Source organism: Apium graveolens, chromosome 10, assembly GCF_009905375.1.
Source record: "Apium graveolens cultivar Ventura chromosome 10, ASM990537v1, whole genome shotgun sequence".
NCBI lineage: Eukaryota > Viridiplantae > Streptophyta > Magnoliopsida > Apiales > Apiaceae > Apium > Apium graveolens.
The window spans coordinates 225,095,759-225,122,811 of NC_133656.1; the positions used below are offsets into that span (position 1 = coordinate 225,095,759).

Below are 27,053 nucleotides of genomic sequence, written 5' to 3' on the forward strand. Positions count from 1 at the left end.
ACATCATATATGATAATTACGTTTTATTCAAAAATAGTTTCCCTTGGTAATACACACCTTTTATGAAAACAATCCTTTAGTGGATTTTATTAACTTGCGAATACCTTAATAGTAAACCCAGCACCTAGGCTTGGGTTACGGTATTGCATCACAATTCCAATTGGAAGCATAGGACATTCGTTGGAGCCACTGCATACGATGATCAATCGTACTACGATAAAAGTAACCTTTTCTACTAGTAGAAGGACGACACCTTCGTATCCCGGTTATCACCCTTGCCGCATACGGGTTATGTGTCCTCATTTCGGGTATATACACACTTCGCAGGTCCTTAAGTACATGTTGTACCGTCTCCTACGGTACCAGTAGTCTATCCAATACACGAAGTACTTGGATCCAACCCCTCCCTTATCCTTTAGGAGATCTTATCATATCCCAAGAACTCGAACCACATCGAATTTCTCCCAAGCGTTTTGCTTGATGATAGGTATAGCTTTACTTCATATATATATATATGTACTTCCGAAAGTTTTCGGAGGAAGGACTAAGGATGTGTGTTGACCGTTGTCAACAGATAACTAAATAAGGGGGGAGTTTCTCTTTGAAACTATATTCAAAATATAAAAATAAGTCAAGATAATATTCTCCGACGATCTGAAATTATTCGAATGATTTTCTGAAAATCAGAAAGTATTTTAAATCAGGTTCTATACTTTTAAATCATAAATAAACCCTTTAATAAATAATAATCAATTAATCGATAAATAATTAAACCTCGAATGAGTTTACTCTTTAAAAGTATATTTAAAATAATATTCCTCAACTAGTTTATGTCTACGCAATTAATAATCTTTAATGTTTAATCGGGTTTGAAATAAATAATCGTTGGAGTATACTTCTCCCATAATAAAGGAATAGGTATAAGATATTTATTATTCAAAAATAAAATATAGTTGAGGGAATATGATCGTCAGAAAATCGTTTTAATAAAAGTTCGAGGTATTTTTAATGTTTCGTAAGTGGACGTTGAGTCCCTTTAAAACGTACTATTATGGACTTGTAATCGTCCTATAATATCACCGGACTGATTCCCGGGTTTTCATCTTAAAATCCCGACCGACTCTCGGTCTTATAATTATACATCAAGCTTAAAGCGGAATTAAATATTTTACGATATATACTTATCGTACAGCATCGCTACATTATGCGAAAAATTCAATTATTGTGTATCATGGCAAGCATGATATTTATGCAATGATAATAAAACAATCCTTTCACAACACAACAATAAAATGGAGTCGGGTTCGTAAAATTTCCTGGGTATCTCGAGGTGGAGGATACTCTAGGTTCCGCTCAGAAATCTATAATCATGAACACAATTCATTTCGTTAGGTCCCGTTCTATTTACGGCTACCCGCACTCATGCGCTAATTATTATGCACTCTCTCAACTTACATTACCCTTGTTGTTCCTTTAAGTCTTTATTCACATCATGGTCGCTTTCTTTTTCAAAGTATCTTAAGTTCATTTTCATTTTCGTCGTCGGCTCCGCTTATGGATTCTACGGTTGCTAATCGTGCGGTCTCGGCTCCGATATTTTTATAAAATTGAAAAACCATTATTCTTACTTGAAATTTTTATGGAAGTTTGAAAACTCAATATGCTACTCTATATAAAAATTTCATGATTTATGAACCTTCTTAATTCGATCCTTTATATTTTTAAAATTCGTAATTTGTAGCAGTTTTTGTCGCGTAAACCACTTTTCGTAAAACGGCCATAACTTTTGATCCGTAAATCGGAATCAAGCGATTCAAGAACCTAAACGATCCTTATAACATTGTCTATCATAAACAGGTTTAATTTTCAATAAACTACAGTTTACATCTTCGGGACTTTCTGCAGAAACTTAAAGTTACGCTTTATTCGTTTTAGCGAGATTACGTTTACGATCGGAGTTTCGTTTATGCCTTAAATCTTTATACTACCACCAACAATAATCATATCATCATTAACACACTAACTCCTCTCAAGAACATCATGTTATTGAGACAACAACAATCAACCTTAAATCTACTTAACTAAACATTAAGATCTCAACAATATCACCACTAAAACTAGGTTTACAACTACATACTATAAGGATCTTGAAATTGAATCTTAAATAAAGTTGGGTCAAAGATTTTTACCTTTTTTTAATGCTTGAGATGTGTTCTTGATGATGGTGAAGTCTTGGGAGTGCTTGGTATGATTTTTGGAATCTAAAACCACCATTGAAATCAAGAAACCAAAGAAGAGTTACCATTCATACTATTCATTAGCAATTTTCTTAATTTTATTTCACCCATCAAATCTTAATAAAAAGGGATCAAAGATTTATCTTACCTTAGTTTGGTTGTTAGGAAGCTTGAGAATTAATGGGAGGATTTATCCATGGCTAGAACTTGAAGATTTGAATTTGATTTCCTTGGTTTTGAAGAAGAAGCCGAATGGAGCTTCTTTGGGAGAGAGGGAGTGTTTTTATGTTTGCTCTTTGGTTGCTTCTAGGAAATGATGTTGGTGATATCTTATATTGATTTGATATTCTTCTAGTTTAGGATCTTAGGTTTATTCTTGTTGCCAAATCCATGGACAAATCTACTAGCTTGTGGTAGATTATAAGCTAAGCCACTTGCTTAGCTTCCTTAGCTTACTATTCCACTAGCCTTGATTGATCATCCTATCTCTAGCTCACTATTTGATAAAGTAACCATGGTTACTTTTTTACCATGGTTAGTTAGTGCGTTACATTTATTTAATCGTTTACGCGTTCGCTCGGTCGCTTCCACGTTTTCGTAATACTTCCTCGTAAATGGTTCCCGACGTAATTCTTTTCGTTTTTATTCCTTATGTTTTGAATTATCATACTTGGGTATAATTCCGTAGGGTTTATATTCTTAATTATATTATGATTCCCGTAATCCTCGATGAATCGTAAATATGGTCATTTTTCAAAGTTTGTTTTCTTCGAAAACTAATAGCGTTTACATACACTTATTTGGTACGTATAATCATAATATCAACTCCGAAACTCATTTTCTCATGCACTACATAGTGTGGGCTCAAAAGTTTTTCCCGTCCGGCCGGATTACTATTCATTAAACATTTTACAAGGTCTCAAAAATTCGAGTTATTACATAAACCCTAAACCCTAAATCGGTGTAATATTTAATAATTTATTTTTTTAGTATTTCTAAAACTCAAAAGGGGATTTGTGAGCCCTAAAATGTTAAAATTTGCTAAATTATGCTATACTTTTAACTTTTAAAAACATTAAATAAAAAATAAATATAAAACACGTAACAGTAAGTGGTATTTCCGGACAATACACCAAAAGAAGCTCAAAATAAGGGGAAAAAATAAAAAATAGCATAACATTACATGAAGCAACATGATGGCCTTTAAAAAGAAAAAAAACAAAACGCTACATCGTATAATGTTTTGGGTTGTTTTCCAAACGCATATAACGTGGTGAATTGACATTTAGGGTCATAATTTTTGGAATTGACATTTTGGACCATTTTACACCTCAAAGTGACATTTTGGTCCATTTCTCGTTTGCTTCGTGATTGTTTAATAAATAGAATTTAAAAATTATTGAAGTTAAAAACAAATTCAATGACATCCCAGGCAATCTGAACTGCACCCACATCCAAAGGCGGATCCGGGGGTCCAGAGGGGTCCTTGCCCCCCCCGAAATTTGTATATATTTTAGCTAGTTAGTAGTTTGTATGCATTGTTCTTGCAGATCAGTTGGTTAGGAAATGTGTCTATTACAACCTATACGATGGTTCAATTCCTCTCTACTCCATATTTTTACTTCTTTTTAAATTTAGTTACTATTTTTTAAATCACAAAAAATGAAATGAAGATGAGATGGTGTTATGTTTTTTTAACGAGAGTACGAATGTGATTAAAATTATCTAGACTAAACTATAAACTTCAGTAAAAATTAATGAGTTTTTGAATTAAGAACGGTATTAATATCTAGCAAAAAAAATTTGGACCCCCCTAAATATTATTTCTGCGTCCGCCACTGCCCACATCCTTTAAACAACATCGCAATTGACCTTATCCCATAACAATCATTGTTAACTCAGTATTCAGAAATCTCAAACGCATGAGCCGAGATTGGATGAGCGTAACCTCAACTATCTACCTGCCGGATACCAGATATAAACATATCGAAAGTGTAAGCCCCCAAAAGGTGAACTATCTTTGGTTTGTAAGGTGAACTTTTGCAATAATCAGCACCACCCTAGATTCGATGATGACTTTTCGAATCCCAAAAACATCAATAAAATCATTATCAACGGATTCAATACCAAATAAACCCAAATATAATCAAACAAAGACATAACAAAACACCCCAAAAAAAGAGACATGACAAACACTTCAAAAGAAGATACACACAAACACCCACAAAATAAGTTCTATTGAAAGAAAATTAACGAAGACGAAAGAAAAATAAGGGGATTTGGATTTTTCACTGGAAAAAAATCAGTAAAAGCCCTGGATTAACTTGTGAAAGGACAACAAAAAATGGGTGCTGACTGCGAGGGAGGGAGAGATTAGGGTTTAATCTAATTAATTTGCATCCTATCCTTCTGTTTAATTTTGACTAACGATCATTAATCAATTAGGGTTCTTTAATTTTTTGAATTTGGGAATTTTAGGTTCGTTCGTGGATTGATGAAGTTAAATGTGTCGGAAGCTTCAGGATGTCAAAACGAAGAAATTCATGTAGATTTTGCTTACGGAGGATGGCCAATATGGTAGTTCTGTCATAGCGACCAGAAAATGGCCATAATTTTTAACCATCAATTCGGCCATCCTACGCAATCGAAACCTCAATAGGTATCTTCGTAACCTTTCCATATCCTCAAAAATCCTCAAATTCAAGTAGTTGAAAAATCCTAATTAATTAACCGGCGTTGGTCAAATTCTGATATAGGTACGCCACTCAAATTTCTGAAAAATTAAAATACACTTCAAGGATCTTAACCAAAAATGACCTGTAGTTCGAGGACACGCGGTTCTTTTCATATAAACTGAGCCAAGTCCTGTGATTAATAGGATATGCACAATATGTCTCACATCTGTCAATATAATTATCCACTAATGGGCCATATATTTTTTCCGCTGGGACGTGTTGGCAAGTTCTCCGAACTTTGCAGAAACAGATCAATCATGATACTCGAACACTTGTTCATTTTTGCACTTTTTTGAACATTTTTTTAATTAGACTTGAACCACATTCTTAAGAATTATACTATGTCACACATTTTCATTTACTTGAACCTCATTTCCACTTCAATCCTAGTCGATTTGAATTTGACTTGATTAATTTGAACATAAATCACAGACCTAGCTCAGTATTTGAAACCTTTTACCTACTTCTAGCAAATAACCAGAGGCAAAGCTTCAGAATCACACAAACCCAACATTTCCAAGAGGCAAGGCTTGTCTTCCAGACATTGCACAAAAGAATGAACTTTGTGTTTTATATACAAAGAGACACAGTCAAGTATTCAGGGAGAAAAAAGATGTTCTTGAACATTAATTGAGGATCACATTTAGTCAGTTTGAATTTGCTGCAAAATGATTGAAAATTGTTTCAAGTGTTGACTGACTGATACTGTAGTCTGCAATGCCCAACCGATTCCTGCAAACAGATTCACATCATACATTAGTACTACAAACAAATAAAAGGATATAATCAAATTAGAAGTCAAGAGTTTCCACCTGTTCCGTTCTATGTGTCCAAAAACATCAGCAATCAAAAGATCTTCTCCATGCGGTAACTGCAGTAATTTCCATGAACAGGTTTACATAGCTCATATAGGAAATGACAGGAAAACATAGGCATACACGCTGTTGTAATTCTTGACTGTTATTCTACTTGGCTTGCACATTTTCAAGTTAACGAATGATAACTGGGACTTGAGATTCCTTTCCACAAAGATAATTCATTGTGACAAATATTATTGGCTCCATAGCGTCTTTTTAATAATTGTCCATCAAAATGGTTCTTGCTACCCCTCAAAAGAGGAACCACCACATTCTAAATAAAAGCATATTTGAAAATTTTCCAAAAGTAAATTCTTATTTGGCTTTCTAGAAGCCCCGGAGAGACAATCAGGTAATCCCTTGGTGTATACAGAATCTAAATCAGACTTCTTCTGTGGTAAAACCTTACTAAAGGATCGTAATAGGATTTCTTTTTATATAAATGAAGATATAATACAGGTTACGAAGAACCTGAAGAAATTTTTAGCTAGATAGAGCAATACCCAAACAACCTTACAGCTATTTGCCATTGAGATCTTAATTCTCAACTCGAATTTCATCAGATAAATGTGAGACTGTGTCAACTACTTTAAATAAGTTTCCCACTATGTCTTCATATAATGCGCAATAAATTATCCTCCCACATTTCTATATAGAGCATTATGGGGGGGGCCTTAAAATATATAGGAAACAGTAATACAAAATTGAGATACCTAAGAAAGCCTGGTAAAAATTACCTGATATTTAATACTTAAACCATTGCAACCTTGAAAAGTTGAACCAGGAAATGAAGACAGAAGAAATGAGTTTATTACTGAGAACTTTTCTTTGGTCAACCACCACTCAGAAAAGATTGGCAACGGGATACCACCTATAAGAATATCAACAACAAATTAATAGTAGACTTCTGTAAGTATAAAAATAAAAAACTGCAATAATGGACAAAGTAATATAGGAAAGAAAGATACTAAAAGTTTAGGGTATGTATGTGTATGTTCAGAGTGAAATTTACTTTCCATGGAAGCTCAAGGATCCAAAATTGGAAATTAGGATATATTAAATTGTTCCTAGACTCAAACAAAATTAAGGTTAAAATCTATCATTGGTTCACACAACCAACTGAAGTGTTATACATTTCTAAATTAAATTGAACAATCTAAGCAACCAACACTGCCGCAAGAGAGAGAATAAAAAATTTAACAATACCATCACGAGCTAACTGCTCCGTTAATTGCTCATCAGAAATTTCATCAGAACCACAACTTGAAGATAGAAGTGTTTGTATCCTATCTTCATTACCAAGCCAGTGTCCAATTGTCACCATCATTGCTGCTGATAATCTAATTTCAGCAACTGATGCATTTTCTGATGGTAAAGAGTCACTACCCCCAATGCAGATCTCAAGTTCGCCTAGTATGCCCCTTCTCTGAGAAGGAAGGTCAAAGAGCTTTTCTTGGATAATTTGACACATATACTCCAACTCTGTAGGGATAACGTCAGTAGGCTTGACCTAAGGAGACGATTAAGAGGGTCACTGTACAATATAGATGTAAAAAATATGAATATTGTGGTACCAGCATTAAATTACCTCCAGCTCAAGATGATTTCCAAAACGCGTTTTTAGATGTTGGGAACTCCCAATGCATCTTAGCCGACCTCCAACCTTGAAATATAATGCCAACAAAGAACAAAAAACAGATCGATTAGATTACACTAAGCATTTCACCTGCATGATCAATTAGTACAAGTGAGCCCGTACCATTATTCCAATCCTGGTGCAGAGTGCTTGAGCTTCATTCATGCTGTGAGTAGTCAGGATAACAGCTGTTTTTCCTTGTCTGGTTGATAATCGAGATATAACCTCCCACATAAACCGTTTGGCAATGGGATCCATACCTAGTTATGGTTGATAAACCAAGCTTTTCATATGAGTTATAAATGAAGAACATTGACCAGTTTATTTTCAACTGGAGTGACATTGTACAAATAGTATATAAATTGTGAAGCAGTTGATCTATTCCCTGAGGAACCCAGATAGCAGATCAACACGAAAGTTGTTCTAAGCAAAACTTTGTGTTCATCCTATCAGGCCTAACATCACTGTTCTGTACGAATTCATAGGCCCAAGTTTTGCACTATCAAACATAAAGAACTCAACCCGGATATTGTACTGCGCATCTATTCCATTATGCATGCTCATTGCTGGCAGGATATGATGCATTATGATATAAGATGAGTTACATGCAATTACAAGGCTTCGCTTGCATGATGTATATTTATTTTCACTTACGTTTCCTCTCTACAATAATGACGTCAAGCGAAGAATTAAAATATTAGTTTGTTTATATTTTATGTTATTACTTAAGATTAGACTTAGGCTCTATTTGGGATTGCTGTTAAAAATTGCTGTGCTGTTAGAAAAAGTGCTGCTGGAAAAAGTGTTGTTGTAAAAATCAGATGACTGTTTGGTAATTTTTTTGATTCGTATATGTTTTGATGCAAAAAATTAAAAATAATGATGCTTTTGGTAAGGTTTGATGGTGAAATCAGCATCAGCTTCCCGCAACAGCTGAAAATCAGCTTTTTCTAAAAGCATGGGGGGACTTGCTTTCTATAACAGCAGCTTTTAAGCCAAAAGCACTTTTCAGAAAAGCAGCTTTTAAATTTTACCAAACAGTTTTTTAACTGTTTTTCAGCGAAAAGCTGCTGTTGCTGTCTGCAACAGCAATACCAAACACACCCTTAATGTTATTTGGTTTAATATTATATTATATATGTGTAGGAATATTCTAGATTATGATAGAAAATAAGAAAGGATTTGTTTCCTTTATTAGAAGATTGTTACTTGATCACTAAGTTTAAGGTTTTACTACCCATGTATAAGCTGATGTAATCTTTTATTATAGGAATAGAATTTATTGATTATTATTGAATTGAGAATCGTTTGGGTTGCGATCCTAACAAACATCTCTTCTGCGGTTGAGAAACCCTAGGGATAGTGATTCTTCTTCGGTTGGATCACTTTAGGCGTGGGTTTTCTGCGGTTAATCCACAAACATCTATCCTTTTTACCCGTTTTAATATCTGTCCTGCATCAAGTGGTATCAAGAGCCACTGTTCCTTCACAAACCTTTTATTAAACACCTTCCCTAAAAAAAAGAAAAAAAAATCTACCAACAGTCCCAAGCAGCTACCAGAAACTGCTCAGCAGCTGCCGGCAGCCGCCATCAGGCCGCCGGCAGCCGCCATCAGGCCGCCGGCAGCCGCCATCAAGCCGCCGACAGCCACCATCAAGCCGCCGACAGCCACCAGACAGTCCCTGATTATTCCAAAACTTGCAAAACAGCCCCTGAATTCTTATTTTGACATAATGGTTCCTGCTAGCGAGGTAAACAATCTTTTATGGACGTATCTTGAGCAAAACAACCTGAGATTAAGAAATCTGGAGAAAAAAATTGATGATTTGGATTTTCAAATGCAAGATGTGCGAGCAACACTCGAAGAAATTATGGATAAAGCATACAACATAATCCTCCACATGTACGACCCCCATCTCTGCCTCAACATCAGCCTGATGGTGAAAGGAACATGAAACACGAAGTTGTTGATGGGGGAAAAGATTCAATAGAGCCTATTCAACCACACTTTGATATCAAGGAAAATAGTGATCGTGTCTTATTTCTTGAAGAAAATTCAGATGTTGACATTCTGAAATTTCAGTGTGATAACATTGAAAAAGAAGCGGTATATAAGGTTGTTAAAAGTGAAGAAGTTGTAAACCACGAGAACAACTTCGTCAAGGTTAAATATGTTGATTTTCTAGGCCTTGACAAGATATTGGCAGCGACTAACACATCAATTTTTTTTATTTTGTGCGCGTTGTTTCCGAAGATCTTGCTCATGGAGTTGGAATTAGATGTCTTCAAGTGCTATGACAAGTCATCACTTTGTTGATTCTCAAATATTATAAAACTCGTGGATGAGTTTTTTTCAAAGGCGAGGAGAATGATGTCAAACGAAGAATTAAAATATTAGTTTGTTTATATTTTATGTTATTACTTAGGATTAGACTTAATGTTATTTGGTTCAATATTATATTATATATGTGTAGGAATATTCTAGATTATGATAGAAAATAAGAAAGGATTTGTTTTCTTTATTAGAAGATTGTTACTTGATCACTAAGTTTAGGGTTTTACTACCCCTGTATAAGCTGATGTAATATTTTATTATACGAATAGAATTTACTGATTATTATTGAATTGAGAATTGTTTCTCTATTGTGATGGGTTGCGATCTTAACAAACATCTCTTCTGCGGTTGATAAACCCTAGGGATAGTAATTCTTCTGTTGGATCACCTTAGGCGTGGGTTTTTTGCGGTTAATCCACAAACATCTATCCTTTTTACCCGTTTTAATATCTGTCCTGCATTAAATAAGGTTAAGCTAACATATACCTTTCAATCCGTCAAGTTTAAATTCTAGTTCTGTATTCACTCTAATGTTTCAATGTGAACCAACAAAAAGTTAATATTTTTGAAAAATGTTTCAACTAAACGTTTCAAACAAAATGGTTGAAAATTAGGATTCATTTTCTTTCAAAATTTATACTTCGTAAAGGGTGGCATGTACTGTGGTACAACCCGGGTCCAATCACCAGTCCAATCATAAAACTGGGTCTATCCCGAATGTGAAATAAGTGCAAGGGACTAAGTCTACTGGGCCAAAGCAACCGACTTAAAAAATACAAAAAGCTTGCCACAATGCAATATTATCTTTTATTTAGAAGACTAAAAGGAACTAAGGATTCCACCAAGATTTTTAATAGCTTATCTAGCAGAAACTAACATTATATATCATGTACGTATAATGAAATAATAAACTCTGTATTGGAATATATTAAGATAGACGTGTGGATTGTTGACCGATGGGCTTAACATGTACACGAGCCAAATAGCATTCAGAATATCATGTAATTTCGTCTCTTAGAAGACAAACAAGAAATAAAAAGAAAAATGAGATATATGATTACTTGAAATTTGGAAGTTGGAGAAGCATAATTACCTGTAGATGGCTCATCAAGAAATACTACAGGAGGATCTCCAATCATAGCAATCGCAACAGATAATTTCCTTTTGTTACCCCCACTAAGGGCAAAAGATGGCTTATTAGATTGTTTTAACAAGTCAAACTCCAGTAATTTGTCCATAACAACCTGAAATAGGTACCAATGGAATTGGTTTAACAATTCACAAGTATATATATTTCTACAATGTAATTTAGTATTTAGGGCTTCTTCTATAGATTGACGTCATCCTTTTTTTCATATAAGTATCCATGCATCAACTACCATTTATAAATACTTAAGCCGAAGCATGCCTGATTCCTCGAGAATAGTTTACCATACAAAGTATAAAAGTCTTGCATTTTGCCACTGGTTAGACTGTGAACTCGGACTATCAAAATAAGCATTAGGGCACCGTGCTAGCAGCGTTAAGTTTGAAGATGGTTCCAATAGTTATTAGCCAGGTTATAATTTTCTCAAAGTACGGATATTTAAACATTAACATGCATAACTTTGTCGCTGTTATTGTTGTTCTTTAGAAGCTAATGAATTTAAACACTTCAGACCCTACAACCAGGGGTGTTTGTAGGTATATAATTCCATCTCAGGTACTTGTGGCTAAAATGTAAAATGAGATAATTTATTGTGTACAAATTGAATTTTTGCTGTGCTGAAGGCTGAAAAACTGGATATCATGAACACCTTCAATCACATGAAATGGATTTTAATGTACAATGGAGCTCCTGCTGTTCTTTCGTAAATGATTTAGAGGATCAGAGTCGGAGACACTCTTTCTCAGCAGTAGTAATGACACAGTTCTTAAAACCTTCAAACAATTAAATTCATCACCGCCTTCCACCTTACATGACACTAGTCAACAGTTTTAAATAGTCATCTGAATCTAATACCTCTCCTTTTTCACGTGATCCTTCCTTATAGTTGTATAATTATTCTAATTATCTATAGACATATCTTCGAAAGGAAAAGAATGGTCTGACACTGTCCGAGCACCTTATAAATGTACATGATTTTTTACTTCAACTGTAAGAGACCAATATTTGCATGTTTTCAAGTTGTAAAGGTTAAGACAGATAGAAATTTATCGCCATTGATTTTGTTTGTTGGCTGTAGGTGAGGCGTAAAGACAGCTAGTAGACACTGCTTTTTTTTGTCAGTTTTGAGGGTTTATAAAGAGAACTTGTACTGATTCTTCTCAAATCTCACTTTGTTTTTCACTGAACTATAATATTTTTGTGAGACTGAAAATCAATACATGCTTAAGTAAGCTTTGATGTTTTACAAGGTTATGCCAATTTGGTGGTATGTTAAGTCAAGTAGGAACTTCAGAACCAGGATTTAACTTGTACCTGCCTGCATTCTTATGTCAGTGTATATGTATTACAGCACGGTGCCCAGTTTAACAATTTTAAATATTTATTTTTTGAAAATTTTCCATTGGATGATTGTATATGCTTAGTAGTTTGTAAAAAAAAGTGACAAATGTTCAAGAAAGACATACATCTGCCAGATCATAATCTGGGACCCCTTTTATTCTAGCGTAAAGCTCAAGATGTTCTTGGACAGTCAAAAATTCGAGCAAAGCATCAAACTGAGGGCAATATCCGATCTGAAATATAAGCCATTTTCATATGATATAGTAGTGGAGATATATCATATATTATATGAATATATATTTCACCAAAATTCAAGAGATAAATTTACGCACATGCCGACGAGCTGCTTTGGGGTTCATCCGAATGTCAGTGCCAAAGATATATGCCGTTCCATCAGTTGGACATTCCTCGCCTGCATTTGATAATTAAAACAAACAGAAAGATATTAAATGGTCATTCATTAGCAATACAGCCCTAGAGCAGAGAAGACAAAGATCCAGACAACACAGATAATTTTCTAACGCAACGAGAACAAGAAAGAGAATGGTCCTGTCCTCTTTTGTGCAGGAATTTGGAAAAAATCTTCTATGATACTACAAACTAGCAAAGGATGACCACACTTCAGTATTTTTAATTGGCTCATATTTATGTAAATCTCTAACAGAGCAGGAGGCTTCCGTACTGATAAGTTATAGCTTCTTCTCATCCTTTTAACAAGATCTACAGAGATCATTCCATGAATGGTCTTGACAAAGAAGAAATATAATAATGTAGTGAAAATTTCCAATAATCTACTGGTAACTGGTCTGACCTTGTATGTTAGAATCAGGTTCTATGCCCCCCCCCCCTCAAAAAAAAAAGCCTTGGACCATAAAAAAATAAAAAGTACACCGGAATAAAAATAAGGAAAAGTAAGAAGATGGAAAGCTTTCCTCGACTCACTTTTCTGCAAAAGAGTCAACCTACATCATGATTCCAAGCACTGGACAATTCTATTAGGATTAAACCGCTGTTGAATTAAATGGTATCGAGCAATGTTTTAAATTATATAATTTATAATGATGACATCACCAGAGATGCCAGGATGCTAAAGATGTGCGACTGCAGACTGACAGAAAGAAGGGATATAATTTGCCGTATTTAACAATATGTAATTCGATTCGTATAACAAGTTGAACATGAAATGTATCATATACCAGACAGCATTGACAGGGTTGTAGTCTTCCCTGCCCCATTAGTTCCTAAAAAGCCAAAACATTCCCCTTCTTGAACTGCAAATGTCAATGAATGGACTGCAACTTTTGCTCCACGATGCCTCCCTCCAGGATACACCTGAAAAGGGTGATAAACTATTTAGCACTTCAGATTGTTTCGAAGAATTAGATAAATGCAGAGAAATTTTAATTTGCCAAAAAGTACCTTGCGAAGATTACGAAGGTACAAAATCGCTTTATCAACTGATCCTGATAGTACCCTATTCCTTTCTGATTGGACATCTGTATCTTCGTGAAGGTCAAAGTCGAGATTAACATTCTCGGAAGACGAGCGTAGAAGAGGCTCTGAATGAGGTTGGAGAGTTGGACGCCATAATCTCTCTATACTTTTGCAACACTCCTCGGCAAATAAACTTACTTTTTGAGGTGGTAACAGTTCAAACCCAAGAGTTAAAAGGAAGTAAATTATTCCCTATCACAAGTTGAAATGACGATAGTTATTAAATCTAGTTTTCCAATTTTCAAAGTATCACCATGTAAAAAATATCCAAACACGAATATTTGACAATATGTCAAAAAAGACAAGAAATAATTAAGAAGCTAAGTTTATCACCATGTAAAAAATATCCTAACACAAATAATTTGACAATATGGCAAAAAAGATAAGAAAGAAGAAGATAAGTTGATGGTTCAGAAAAGGTGATGCAGAAAAAGAAGACAAGTTAACGGTTCTTGAAGTTGCATTCTTTTTATAGTTAACAAATAATCCCCCATCCTAAAGAAAATAAAATTCTGAACGCATACTGCTTCTACATGGAGATTTTCTGCCCCGAGAAACCAAGTTCTCTACTTTAGCAAGTTGTTTGTCAAGGTCCATAGTATATTGTTTTCCCTAAAACTTCACTCCAATAATTGAAGGTGCATACTTTTCATTTGCTTGGTTTATCTTAAAACTTACGGTAATTAAAATTTAATGTAATAGTTCAGTCATAAACATTGATTCTCAAGGCCTCTTTAAGGTTCTTGCCTAATCTGAAAGGTTAATTATAGCTGTAGCACGCCACTGTATTATTTGCTACCAAACAAGATTTATACTTGTATAGAGGTAGCAAGGAATAACTAGGACATAAGAGCGTATGATTTTATGATTTCCCAGGACTAAGAGAAGCACCTCTGCAGCCAGATAACAAATAGAGGCCCCGGTAACATTCCAATCAAAAACACCGGCACCAGTTTCATTTTTCACATCTTGGCGCAGAAGGGCTAGGGAAGCTAGTCCGTCAGCAAAGCAAAATCCTGGTGATAATCTGAAGAAATTCTGAAAAATGATTGTTGAAAGCTCAGAAGTGATATAAACTATATAGCAAGCACATATGCATGAAAATTATTAAAGCAAAAAATACAATCTAAAAAATACTGTTCACAAGGAGTAAGTACGAGGATCAGTTAAAATTATATTCTTATTGGACATATAATACTATTAAAAAATTTCAGTAGTCGTCTTATTATACATTATATAGTGCTTGGACAAGATATTATATTGAGAAAGTTTGATAAAAAGACAGCTTGGACAAGATATTATATTGAGGAAGTTTGACAGAAAGAGATTCCAATACCAAATGTGCTTTCAGTTTTAAACATAAATTATGCTCAGCATATACAATTTCTTGAAATTGAAATCTTCAACACTAGGCTAATATTCTGATATGAATATAAAGTTGATGAAGTGAGAAATGTATAAATTAAACAAACAGTTTTTAACCTTAAGAAAAGAATTAGCACTTGCAGTAGTCTGTATAACCCCCATTATGAAAGATATAACCATCAGAATAATTCCAGAGAAGAAGTGGACCAAGAGAACCACGTTCTGCACATATGTTGAATCTATTAGTATTGAAAGGTAAATAGTACGACCAATATAGTATAAAAGGTCTTTTACGTGCTAGGAAAAGGAATAAGAAGCAGATGTACCTGTGCCATGCTATGTTCAGAAAAGAAAAAAGTAAGACAATATGTTGATGATGAAATTGCTAGTCCATATTCCAAGAGCATGATGACAGTGGGTAAGAAAGAATATTTCCCAATAAACTGTTCCAAACCTGAATAACCATACAAAAAAAAATTAAATCAGGAATATTTTAAAATGCTTTTCGACACAAGTTACAGGCTATGAGCATAATAAAAGCACGAAAAATCAGTATCTAGATAATTACAACAAGAACTACATAATTACAGTATGCAATTACAATAGCAAAAGGAAATCCTATTTGTTAATTAAAAATAATAACTAAAGAAAGAGGCTTAAAAAAAACATGTGAGAACTATAACATATGATGCAGGACAGCAATTAAAAAAGCCAAAGAGACAAATTGGGAGCATTATAAAAGGCTTCGGAAGCCCAATATTCAGAAGACTCTAGAATAAATTTATTTATTATACACTTACACTAGTATTTGGTTAAATATCAAAGCGGCAACTGTATAATCGCCAATATTTCAATTTGAGTACCGCCAATCACAGTACACACCGAGTGCACTTTTTAATAGTATAGTGGTAGACTTGAGAGCCCATATTTGTTGGTGGTAAACTTGATGCATTGACAATTAGACAATGGCCACTTCGATTTCTAATCCTATTAGTAATTGTATATAAATTATAATATTAGCAAAGGCTATTCAGGACTGTGTACCTCCCTATCAAGTGTCAACACAAGCACTAGCATCTGACCATAAAAGGGTTAAAAAAAAAACCAGAAAATTAGTAACCAACCTCAAAACAGATGCAAATTAAACTGATGTCTGTAATAGCACACCACAAAGCAGAACAATATTCTTATATATGTACCTATATACTGAAATTAATATTGATATATAATTAACAGCTTTTAGGTATTAGTTGGCAACTACTTTCGCTAAAGAAGCTGCGTGAATTGATTACACACAACTGGGATCTGATGACTTACCAAATATGTAAAAAAGAAGCACTGCAAAAGATGAAGGAAACAAGAAGCTGATGAAGTCCCATACATAAGTTGATACCCAATACGACAATATTGAGACCTAAAAATGTATTAAACCTTCATGAATAAACATTTTGATGATACAGATAATAGTGCATCCACTTTCAGGAAAGAAGAAGAAGAAGAGAAGAGACATACTCCACTAATTAGTTGTTGATGCTTGGCTTTCACTTCTCGTTCCTGAATCAAACTAATACTTCAGTACCTGTTTTCTCAAAATTATATTTCAAAAAGGTGTGTGTATATATATACACACACACACACACATATATATACACACACAGGAAACCTATTTTACCAATTTTTTACCTGGATCTTTTTATTAAATATCAAACTAAAATAAATTTTGTATTATAAATTACCTCACAATTATATCCTTAAAATCTTATCCATGAACTTAAAGTTTTGATAGATTATCCTCCAGTAATATTTGGTTATTCTTCTACATGAGCAGGTCGCCAGGTCCTAAATGTTTAGCCAGGGTTGTAATGAACTTATAAGGATCTTGTCAGGATGTCACTGTTGTGGAAGGGGATGGGTTCTGATATAATGAGAACACCTCGGAATGAGCAAACTTTTTAGCTTAACAGGTGAGACAGAGATAAAACCTGGTAATGGTACCAAAGCCTACATGACTAGATTCTTCATGCAGAAGCCAATTAACTGAGACCAAGGCAAATTTATAGGAGACCTATTCATGCCTTGGTTTGAAAGTGTAAAAGAAGTCACTAGATTAAGACACAGGCCCGGTTGTGTATAGGGGAAATTATTGGTTTGTTCCGCATTGGTTGTGGAAGGGGCTGGGGCTAGTTAATAAGTGTGGCCATTATATTTAACCCTTGTATCCAATTCAAATTGAAGATGATATATTCTTTTTGCTTATAAATAGTGTCCATAGATTTATAGCCTAACGTGTTATTATTACCACAAACATAAATCAATTAAGCAATATTTAATAAGAAGTCAAAACTGAAGCTGATATATTGGATAAATCTCACTAACATGACAAGATAATATTACATTAGTTATAAGAAAATGGGGACACAATCTTCAAATATTGGAAAGCATTTAAAAACCTCAATCGTATAAGATTTCAAGTATCTACACCTGTATGCTTGACAAAAAAATACTACCGTATGGTGCAAGAAGAAACTAAAATGGATCAAAACAAACTCAATCATTTTTTTGATTTCGTAGTTCAATAAAAATAAATATTTATATTTACTAAACTATGAAACAACCCAGAAGTACATATGTAAAGCGACTATTAGAAATCACAGTCAACAGTTTATCTGGAATTGATGACATGCACATAGGCAAAATGATACAACGCATACTTCCACAAATTCTCTATTGCAGTTTATCGGGAGAGAGTGAAGATACCTTAACAATAGCAACAGCAAATGAGGCTGGAAGGAAGGAGAACGCAATATTAACAATAATAGCAGCTGAGAAAGCATCCAAATCCTGAAAAATCAAGAAATCTTCATTTAAAAAGCAAATCAAATAACATCAAGAAGATAGTTTACAACTAATAAAAAGGTACACAGTATAATTATACAATCGCAGCTAAAGGGGGGAGGAAAACCAGGAATTCAACAAGGACATGGGACAAGTTTCCGCGATTTAGTACAATAGATTCATTAATGTATCTCTGAAACAAATTTTGGGTACTATCTAGACAGCCAAACCAATGGTTACGAGATATACTAATACCGTCTGGAATCTCCGCGTACAGGACTGATCTAGATTCTAGAGTACTTATTTACTTGTCTCTTATTGCCTATAACCCTGCAAGTTTGTATGCCATACAGTCGGAAGCTATTGACACCTGAATTCTCTGGTTAAAATTTGTCTACAAAAAATAATAATGATAGAAGTACATGAAAACTCAAGATATCGATGCCGATATTTAACCTAAACAAAAGAATTTACTGGTGTAGGTAAATCTGAATTTATTGTAATCTACTGGTGACCTATTTTACATGGACTTGGTACACGGCCCTCAAGTACTGATGTTGAACAAATTTCAGTGTAAGAAATTTGGCAAATTCAAGAAGTGTCAGATATAATTATTTGAGGCATAAATATTTGACTGTACATATCAACCACAACAACCTCACATAGTTCATGTGGCACGAGGACGCAACTGAATAGTGTATATAATGCAGATAACAGAAACAACGAACGAAAGAGAATCTGGATCAACTTAATAGTGTATAAAATGCAGATAACAGAAACAAAGAACGAAAAGAGAATCTGGATTTTGAAAGAAGACACGGGTTTGCTGCAAAAGATCAAGTAACTGTTTGAAGTTGGCTCCCATTCATTTAGACTGATGTTCTGTTTACCTTTCTACCGAAGGCAACTCAATGTTTCCATTTAGGTAATTATCTAAGATATGCGGAATTGTTACAGTCACCACACCGCATACCAGATCACTCGACAACAAACCACTGTCCAATCCATATATACTAGCACTTTTAATACACGTCGGTTTTTAGCTACTTCTTATGTGGAATGTGGGAAGTTACAAGTGGCTTCTCTGTGTGTCCGAACTAAGATTCACAATGCAGAAATCTAGGAGCATTTAATAATACATGGAAACCGCAGCTGACTTCAAACATTACAAATCACATCTAGCAAAAAATATCAATTATGATAGAAAAAGCTCAGAGACTGATGAATCTCATAGGTCCCCATTAAGAATATCCAGAATCAGAAAGATGCTTCCTACCATTCTAGAACGTACAAATTCTAGGCCATTTTACAGAAACCGTTTTAGCAGAATATACAAAACTGCCTGTATGAAACACCAAGTTGGCTAACTTGATAAAGGTAAAAAAGGTAAGTAATATTGCTCGCACGCAAGCGCAAGGGAGAGGGGGGGGGAGTGCAACTGTCCCCACAAAGTGAGCCTAATTTATTAAAAGAAAAGGTTAGGTTTTCACATTTAGACCTTTAATCTAAAAAAATTAAATTTGGTTGAAAGAATATCATAATAGTACAAGTAGACAGTAGAGAGAAGCATACATGACGCTGGACACGCTGGCTTTCCGTCATGGGTAGTGGATGATTACGTGTTTGAATTGTCATATTTTCTTGAGAGGTGGCAAGCCTTAGGATTGCAGCGTTCATTAAATTGATATAGGTTGGCGCAGAATGTTGACAAGTACTGTTGTGTAGAATTGTGTATCCAAGACTTCCATCATCATACACATCATCCATTACAATTGCTCCATATCTGCAACCAGAAAAACATATTATCCAAGTCACTAAACCAAAGTAATTAACTGACTCTAACAGAACTTAAGTGTACTTGGAGTGTATAGGGTGTTGAACCATTTTAAGCACAATTTAAAGCTAAACTGCACAGAATGGCACAAATGCAGAAGTTGGCCTCATTTTTAATCAGTTTAAAAAACACATCATCAATCATTTATACAGGCAGCATTGAGGTCGAGACAGCACACCTTGACTCATAGGTCAGATTTAAGCTAGACATCAAATATTCACTCATATTTAAGAGGACAGGTCCTAATGTTGTTCCTGCTGCCTTGATTGCATCAGCTAGAACCTTTTCTGATTCAGGGAATCTATATGCTGTCTTTTCAAATTTCTGTATCCACCCACCTTCTACATACTTTGCAACCTGCATGATCAGATGTAGTGTTTAACAGGATATCATGATGGCGATAACCCACATTAAAAAATAATAGGGAGCTTTAAAAATTCACATGAAAATATGCAACTACTGTATATGCAACACAATTTTGGATATATGTATTAACGATAAGATTTTCTAATAATAAGAAGCAACCTCTTGGGAAATCGGACAGGATAAATCAAACGGAATAGGACCACCGCCTCCACCACCGCTCAATAAAGGATTAAAGTGTGAAGTTGTCAATGTAACAGACTGTTGATCAGGATGTGGCTTTAGCTTGAGAAATAGAAGACCAAAAAACAAGAAAAGTGCAGGAATTAACAGTTGGAAAACAATTGTCTTCCGGTCTCTACGAGCTGATAGAGCCCTCTTTATAAGCAAAGCTTTAGAGTGTTTCCAGAACGTTGACCTTGTAAGCATACAGGAACAGCAGCAATGCATGCTTAAGAATCTTATGAAACTGAGAATGGCAGCCACAAAGAGACTACAAGCTGTGTGTGATAAAATGAATACAAACCCAACTACTTTCATATAATTTCCACAAATTCTGGAGTAAAATCCTTTCTTAGGGACATAATCATCACAAGCTTGAGAAACGGTATAATCTGGTAAAACAATTTCCTTTCGCTCCTCCAGGCACTCCGCTTCATCATAGTCACATCCTGCTACCTTCAAGAATACCTCTTCCAGAGTTGTTACAGAAATTCCATAACTCTCAATTCCGGACATTTGTTTGTCTACACAATCTGTTGTTTGTGAGTTACCAACTGATCTTCTGGTGCACTGTTCAATCTCCCTAAACATGCTTTCAAAGCAATGTGAGGATGACAGAGGAAGCTTGAAGGAAATTTCCGTTCCAACCTAGTATACAAATAAAGCTTTATTATCGAAGTAGGTACCGACAGAACTAATAACAGTTGTGCGTATAAATAAATGACCATACTTTTACTTTGAAAAACACATTATCCTTTAACCAAATAAAAAAAATCAAGATTCAAGATCAGAACAATACTTCGCTCACACATGTAGCTGCCGGTATATGGCGGTAAACAATACTAGCGGCTACAGAGGCATCAGGTGCAGTCTACAAGAAAGATAATGAAAAAGTTAATATACATACAAGTTGTTTGTCATCATCAGTGACGATATTAATGGAGAAAGTCACAAGCCGATTAAATTGAACTATGAAGTAATCAGACCTTCACTATGGTAAGAGTATAACCAACCCCATACTGATGCTTCAAGAAAAGGGAACTGCAAAAAAGATAAAAATATTCTATTCACATTATGGTTGAAAATCTTTACTTTTCAACTCAATTATTTCTTCCCTTAAAAAATAACCTTCCACAGCATCTCAAAGAACCGTTTGCCATTATGGCTATTCGATCTCCTAGAACATCAGCTTCATCCATGGAGTGTGTAGTCAGTAGTATAATTCTTCCTTTCTTTATTCTTTTGATTAATTGCCATGTCATCCGCATTGAATAAGGATCCATTCCGCTAGTAGGTTCATCAAGAACAATAATCTGTAAAAGAGTACGTTTTAATGTACATATATATGTAAAAATTAACAGAAGTAATAAAGAGATTCTGACAAAGTGCTTACCTTACTATCTCCTATTAATGCAATTGCAAGTGACAACTTTCTTTTCATACCTCCAGAAAGAGCTCTCACAACAATATTAAGTTTATCAGCCAATCCCACCTAATGTTCATTATCAGTACGTCACACTAAAACAAACAATTAATGCAACAAGACATACATTCTTGATCTATTTTTTGAAACAGGAACCTTAAGACACAAACTTATTGAGTGTTATCAAGGTCAATTAGAACTTAAAAGGTTACCAAAATATTACTTTGAACAACTGATAGCATTTTTTAGGACAATCAATGTAGCAAATTATCTGATTTCAAGTTCTATTCAATACTTGATAGGTTTCTGAAGACCTGTTGTGTATAAGATATCAAGTGCTGGTGTGATGATGCTCGAGATACTTTCCTCTTACTAGGACGCAATTTTTTTAAGCTGCGGCAAATCAATAAACTGATGATTCATGGTTTTCTTACATGAAACTGCCTCAAGAATTTCGGGAGATTTAAAACCTGAGCCTAAAAAGGGAGTATTGTTCTACTGGTAGATATTGACAGCATGAATAGCTTCATGTAATATAATTTCTACTAGTAATGAATTCTTATCTGTTAAATCAGATATCAATTCAGCTTGCTACCACTAATCATCTTTAAAAAAATAAACATTCAGCGATACATTAGCATATAAAACATATCAGCAACAATCTAGTGGCAACATAAAATAAATTAAACCCGACTGAAGAAAAACTATATAAATAACAGTAACAACGAAAACCCATCAAACATATCTTGTATGTTTAGCTCACATTAAAGAAGAGGTAATAATACTAAGTGTCAGGAACTAACTTCATCGACCATTCCACTCACAACATTATCCAACAAGTCTGCTTGAACACCCTTAATATTGGCAAATAATTCCAGATGCTCTTTCACCTGGCAGTACAACAAAAAGTCAAAGCTTGGCATTTTATAGAATACTGCATGAACTACAAGTACAAGGTCTAACAGCCTAGCCCTTAAACAAAAGGAAAAACAAGATTATGTTCCGTTACAAATCTAATCAAGGAAAATGTGTAAAAATCAGCACAAAACTACCACTTCATTACCCAAGAACACAGTTAAAAAATAAAATAGTACATATACATTCAGTTTTCAGAAACAAATATATAAACAGGTATAAAATCACTCAGATTCTATTCAAGCAAAGCATCATATTTCAAAGGAAGACTAGGAAGCTTTAAGCCACCACTATAAGATGGAAAGTGAAAAATATTAAAAGCCGTATCATTAGACATCTAAACGGAAAAAATTAGCTTACAGTTAATTCTGGAAAAAGAATATCATACTGAGGGCACACACCCAAATTTTTCCTTATCTCATCCTGCAGGATAAACAAATTGGTCAGAAGTGTGCACAAAATTAACACGACCAACAAAGGACAGGAAAAAAAATAGATTCGACAGGATAACTGTTATAAGATTTAATCAAGACTGTGTGCAACAGCCTGCTATATAAGCTATAAATTAAGACTATAGAAGGACACAAATATTATAACTCAAATCACAGGATAGTATATTCACTTAACAACTATGATACTACACTTCCTACAGAAATAGCAGCAGCAGTTATTTTTATAAAAACTTAAGAACTTTAAAACTTCCAAGACTATTTCCGTAAGCAGGAGTCCTCACAGAAACAACCCCTCTACTTGGAGGCATGTTTGGTTTTTTCCTGTTCATTTTCCTAAGACGGGAAGGGAGTAAAATACTTAGAATGCCAATGCTTTTCACAGACGGGGAGATGGACGAGACAAGTTTTGTCACCAAAGACGAGCAGGAAAACCCTCACTTCTAATAATAGGACGACAGCAAGGCTCGGAACGAGAGCGAAAGCCACAACACAATCAAACAAGCAGTTCAACAAAACAGTACTAAAATTTAGTTGTAACCAGCTAATAAGATAGCGTTCGCTTCAGACGAAGTCGTAGAAAACAGATCTGGCACAACTAGTAGAAATTACTCGAATACAGCACTCCAAAAAATATTGTGATGCATTGAGAAACTATCTATTAAATTCAGTACAAAAATATAATGATCCAACTATACTAAGATTTTTGAAGGTGCTACATCTTAATATTTATTGATAGAGAGGTAAAAATAGTTAGATTAGTTGCAATCGAAAGACTACGATAGTTGGATAAGCTTCCTGCTATCATGGACCTAGAAAGATTAGTGCAATGAAGTTACCATATCGGTAAGGATATTCTTCCCCAATACCAAAGCATCACCAGACGAGGGAGAAAGGAGGCCAACAATCATGGATATTGTTGTGCTTTTACCAGCACCGTTATGACCTTCAAAATTTTAGCATCCATCAATTAACATACACCAAATTAAGGAACAAAAAGAACAACAAAAAACAGAGAAGTAGATTGAACATACTGAAAGAAACAAATATGAAAAGAGCATCAAATAGAAACACTAGTGGAAACCTTTCTGAACTGTAAATTAACTAACTTTCAGTAAGTGCATGCTTCTAAAATTTAAAAAAAAAATAGGCATTTAGTCTATGTCCAAGTTGAAGTAATATCGGTACAATAAATAGAACAGTTTAATCTCGAGAACAGAGTAAGATATAACTACATACATTTCTTTTATGTGTGTGACAAGGAGAGCAAGGTATCAGAGAATGCGATGACAGTTGGCCATGGGAAAAAGAAGCCTTTCCAAGAGGCTGTCAATAAATCATCTACATATAACTCTTTACATTACTCTCTTTATTAATTCTAGTATTACCACCATCCTCTTTACATATTACTCTCTTTACATATTACTCTTTATATTACACTAAAAAGGATGGGGGAGGAAGAATGTATCGAGACAAACACTTAATGGAAATTTCAAGATAAATTCTGCCCCGAAAAATAAAATAATGAAATTTTTATCACGGCTGAAAACAACAACGATCCCACCATCCTCTATGTACTTAATTTTTATTGATTACAACAGAATAAAATACAAGTACAGGATGAGCATAATGACTCAAGGCCAGCTGCATAACCATGTATCAGCAAACTTGTTCCCAGTAGTGAACCATTTTCCAGACTGAACATGACAATATAGGCGTAATCAGAGGCTCCAGGCCATGTAGAGACTTATGATATCAATCAACACTTACCTTCCCATACCACTGCCAAGGATATTGTATCACCACACTTACTAATACTGAAATAGGCCACTTTTTCAGGCCCCCCACTTCCTAAATGTTACAAATAATACCACTATAAATGCTGATAACAGGGTCAAGCAATGAACACAAGTATAACATATCAGAAGAATCATCACGATGCGTTGATTCCCTAGAACTAAAAATCTCCCATTTTAGAAAAACAACACATTTACTGACCAAATTCTACCTACAAATCTCCCATATAAAAAATCAATTGCATATACTGACCAAATTCTACCAAACAAATGGCCTCCCACCTCCAACTCCCAAGTCATTCAGTTTATAATTACTGATAAATCTCAATGTGTATATAATTATACCCAAATCGGGTGGGAAGTGGGCCAGTAGCATATATAAAGACTGCTCAGAAAATAGGAATACATGCATACATAGAGCACCACAATATCGCACACGATAACATATGAGGACCAAATATGAGAAGGAGAATACCAAGAATAAAAAAAACGACTATTAAGCAAAAACATTATTCCATAATATTAGATGGAAAATGTACAAAAGGAGAGCAAATAAAATTACTCTAGGGCAACTCATACAGAAGTGCAAGAACTCAATTCATTATCAAGTGTGCCCCCTCCCCCTCTCGCCAAAAAAAAAAACTCAAAACCACATTAAATTTTCCTTTTTCCTATGACACTGAAAAATTGAGAACAGGGCCCGTGAATGTTACAGGTGCACTCAATGGGTGCATGGCAGCAGGGGGCAAGGAGATATGACTTACCTAGAAGAGCAAGGATCTGATTTTCATACAAGGTGAGATGTAATGAATTGACAGCATGGCACTCGCCCTTCTTTGTAGAGTAAACCTTGTGCAGATTTCTAATCTGGATGCATCTGCAAAAAAGAAATTGATGTTAAATCTGATATACATATATTATCGTATTCATGAGGGTAGTAAGTTACAAAATAGCAATACTGTGTCTATAAATACTGGTGTTTTAACCTGCAATCTAGCTCTTGCTGCTTCATTTCCAAGCTTATGGCTTCCACAGCTGGTCCAGCAGAACTGTCTTCTTTGGTAAGCTTATCACTAGTCTCCCCTTTAGAAGCATGATGCTCAGCGGATATCTTCTTACTCCAAAAATTCCAGCGACTAATGAAGTTCCAACGGTAAGCTGGTCTATTCTCATTGTAAAGAACCTGATCACATCCGTCAATATACTGAGGCTATAATATATGTCACGCTGACAAGTATGCAGTAATATATATTACTTGAGACTACAAAGTTCAACCTACCAACATAATCTCCAGGATTCATATCAGAATAGTTTTTTAAATTATTCACTATAGCTACCTACCTTCAATAAGTATGTTGTTTAAAATGATTTTTATATTGAACCCTCCCTCCACCAACCACAAGCTTCCAAGTACGGTTCTTCAAGAAGTAAATTTTAATTGATAAAATCGTATAACCCATGACATGTACAGCTGTCAAACAAATAATTCGGATAAGGAAATTCGGATCCGTATCCGAATCCAAAATTTTTTAAAGGATACTATCCGAATCCGGATGCGACGGATACTATCCGGATTTGAATCCGATTTTCAATCAGATTTTTTGTTTTTATATTAAATGATCATGCAAAAAAATTATAAAAAAATCAGTAAAATTAATTTATAAAAATTGAGTGAAGATTTAAAGTGATTTAAGCCTATTTCATTTTGTACAAAAACTAATTTTTATTTATCTTTTCAATTTAATTTTGTTATCTTTAAAATATTATACTCAAATGATATTTTTATGTAGGTCTATAATAATTTTACAATTCCATAAAATTTGTATAAATATATCATTTAGTGAATATATATAAATATAAGGAAAAGAGTATCTAAAGGCCACAATAGAAAAGTTTTCTATAGTGCACTTCAAATTCACAATTTTTAAAAGTTAAATTAAAAATTCAACTGTACGGATGTAAATATCATGTAAAAATAAGTATGCAAATTTTCGAATGATTTTGTTATTTAGATTTGCCACTTTATAACAAAAAAACCGTTCAATCTCTACCGTTAAGATTAAATAAG

At 34.4% G+C, this 27,053-nt stretch overlaps 1 protein-coding gene across 1 annotated transcript in view; it reads right to left on the reverse strand.

Annotated features, from left to right (window-relative positions):
* Window positions 1-5,398: 5,398 nt before the first annotated feature.
* LOC141692385 (ABC transporter A family member 1) overlaps window positions 5,399-27,053 on the reverse strand; it is a 31,202-nt gene continuing 9,547 nt past the window's right edge. Inside the window, exons 12-40 of the mRNA XM_074497198.1 lie at window positions 25,972-26,168; window positions 25,750-25,862; window positions 24,029-24,135; window positions 23,101-23,163; window positions 22,629-22,715; window positions 21,796-21,894; window positions 21,531-21,715; window positions 21,389-21,443; window positions 21,202-21,273; window positions 20,343-21,050; window positions 19,996-20,174; window positions 19,556-19,766; window positions 17,906-17,989; window positions 16,661-16,702; window positions 16,466-16,562; window positions 15,475-15,602; window positions 15,266-15,370; window positions 14,675-14,821; window positions 13,709-13,975; window positions 13,486-13,621; window positions 12,622-12,701; window positions 12,415-12,522; window positions 10,895-11,045; window positions 7,589-7,725; window positions 7,418-7,492; window positions 7,036-7,339; window positions 6,567-6,700; window positions 5,785-5,843; window positions 5,399-5,704 (exon numbers count right to left, since the gene is read on the reverse strand). Of these exons, the coding sequence (XP_074353299.1) occupies window positions 5,620-5,704; window positions 5,785-5,843; window positions 6,567-6,700; window positions 7,036-7,339; window positions 7,418-7,492; window positions 7,589-7,725; window positions 10,895-11,045; window positions 12,415-12,522; window positions 12,622-12,701; window positions 13,486-13,621; window positions 13,709-13,975; window positions 14,675-14,821; window positions 15,266-15,370; window positions 15,475-15,602; window positions 16,466-16,562; window positions 16,661-16,702; window positions 17,906-17,989; window positions 19,556-19,766; window positions 19,996-20,174; window positions 20,343-21,050; window positions 21,202-21,273; window positions 21,389-21,443; window positions 21,531-21,715; window positions 21,796-21,894; window positions 22,629-22,715; window positions 23,101-23,163; window positions 24,029-24,135; window positions 25,750-25,862; window positions 25,972-26,168 (4,215 nt within the window). The 3' untranslated portion in view covers window positions 5,399-5,619. The remainder of the gene's footprint in view (window positions 5,705-5,784; window positions 5,844-6,566; window positions 6,701-7,035; window positions 7,340-7,417; window positions 7,493-7,588; window positions 7,726-10,894; window positions 11,046-12,414; window positions 12,523-12,621; window positions 12,702-13,485; window positions 13,622-13,708; window positions 13,976-14,674; window positions 14,822-15,265; window positions 15,371-15,474; window positions 15,603-16,465; window positions 16,563-16,660; window positions 16,703-17,905; window positions 17,990-19,555; window positions 19,767-19,995; window positions 20,175-20,342; window positions 21,051-21,201; window positions 21,274-21,388; window positions 21,444-21,530; window positions 21,716-21,795; window positions 21,895-22,628; window positions 22,716-23,100; window positions 23,164-24,028; window positions 24,136-25,749; window positions 25,863-25,971; window positions 26,169-27,053) is intronic.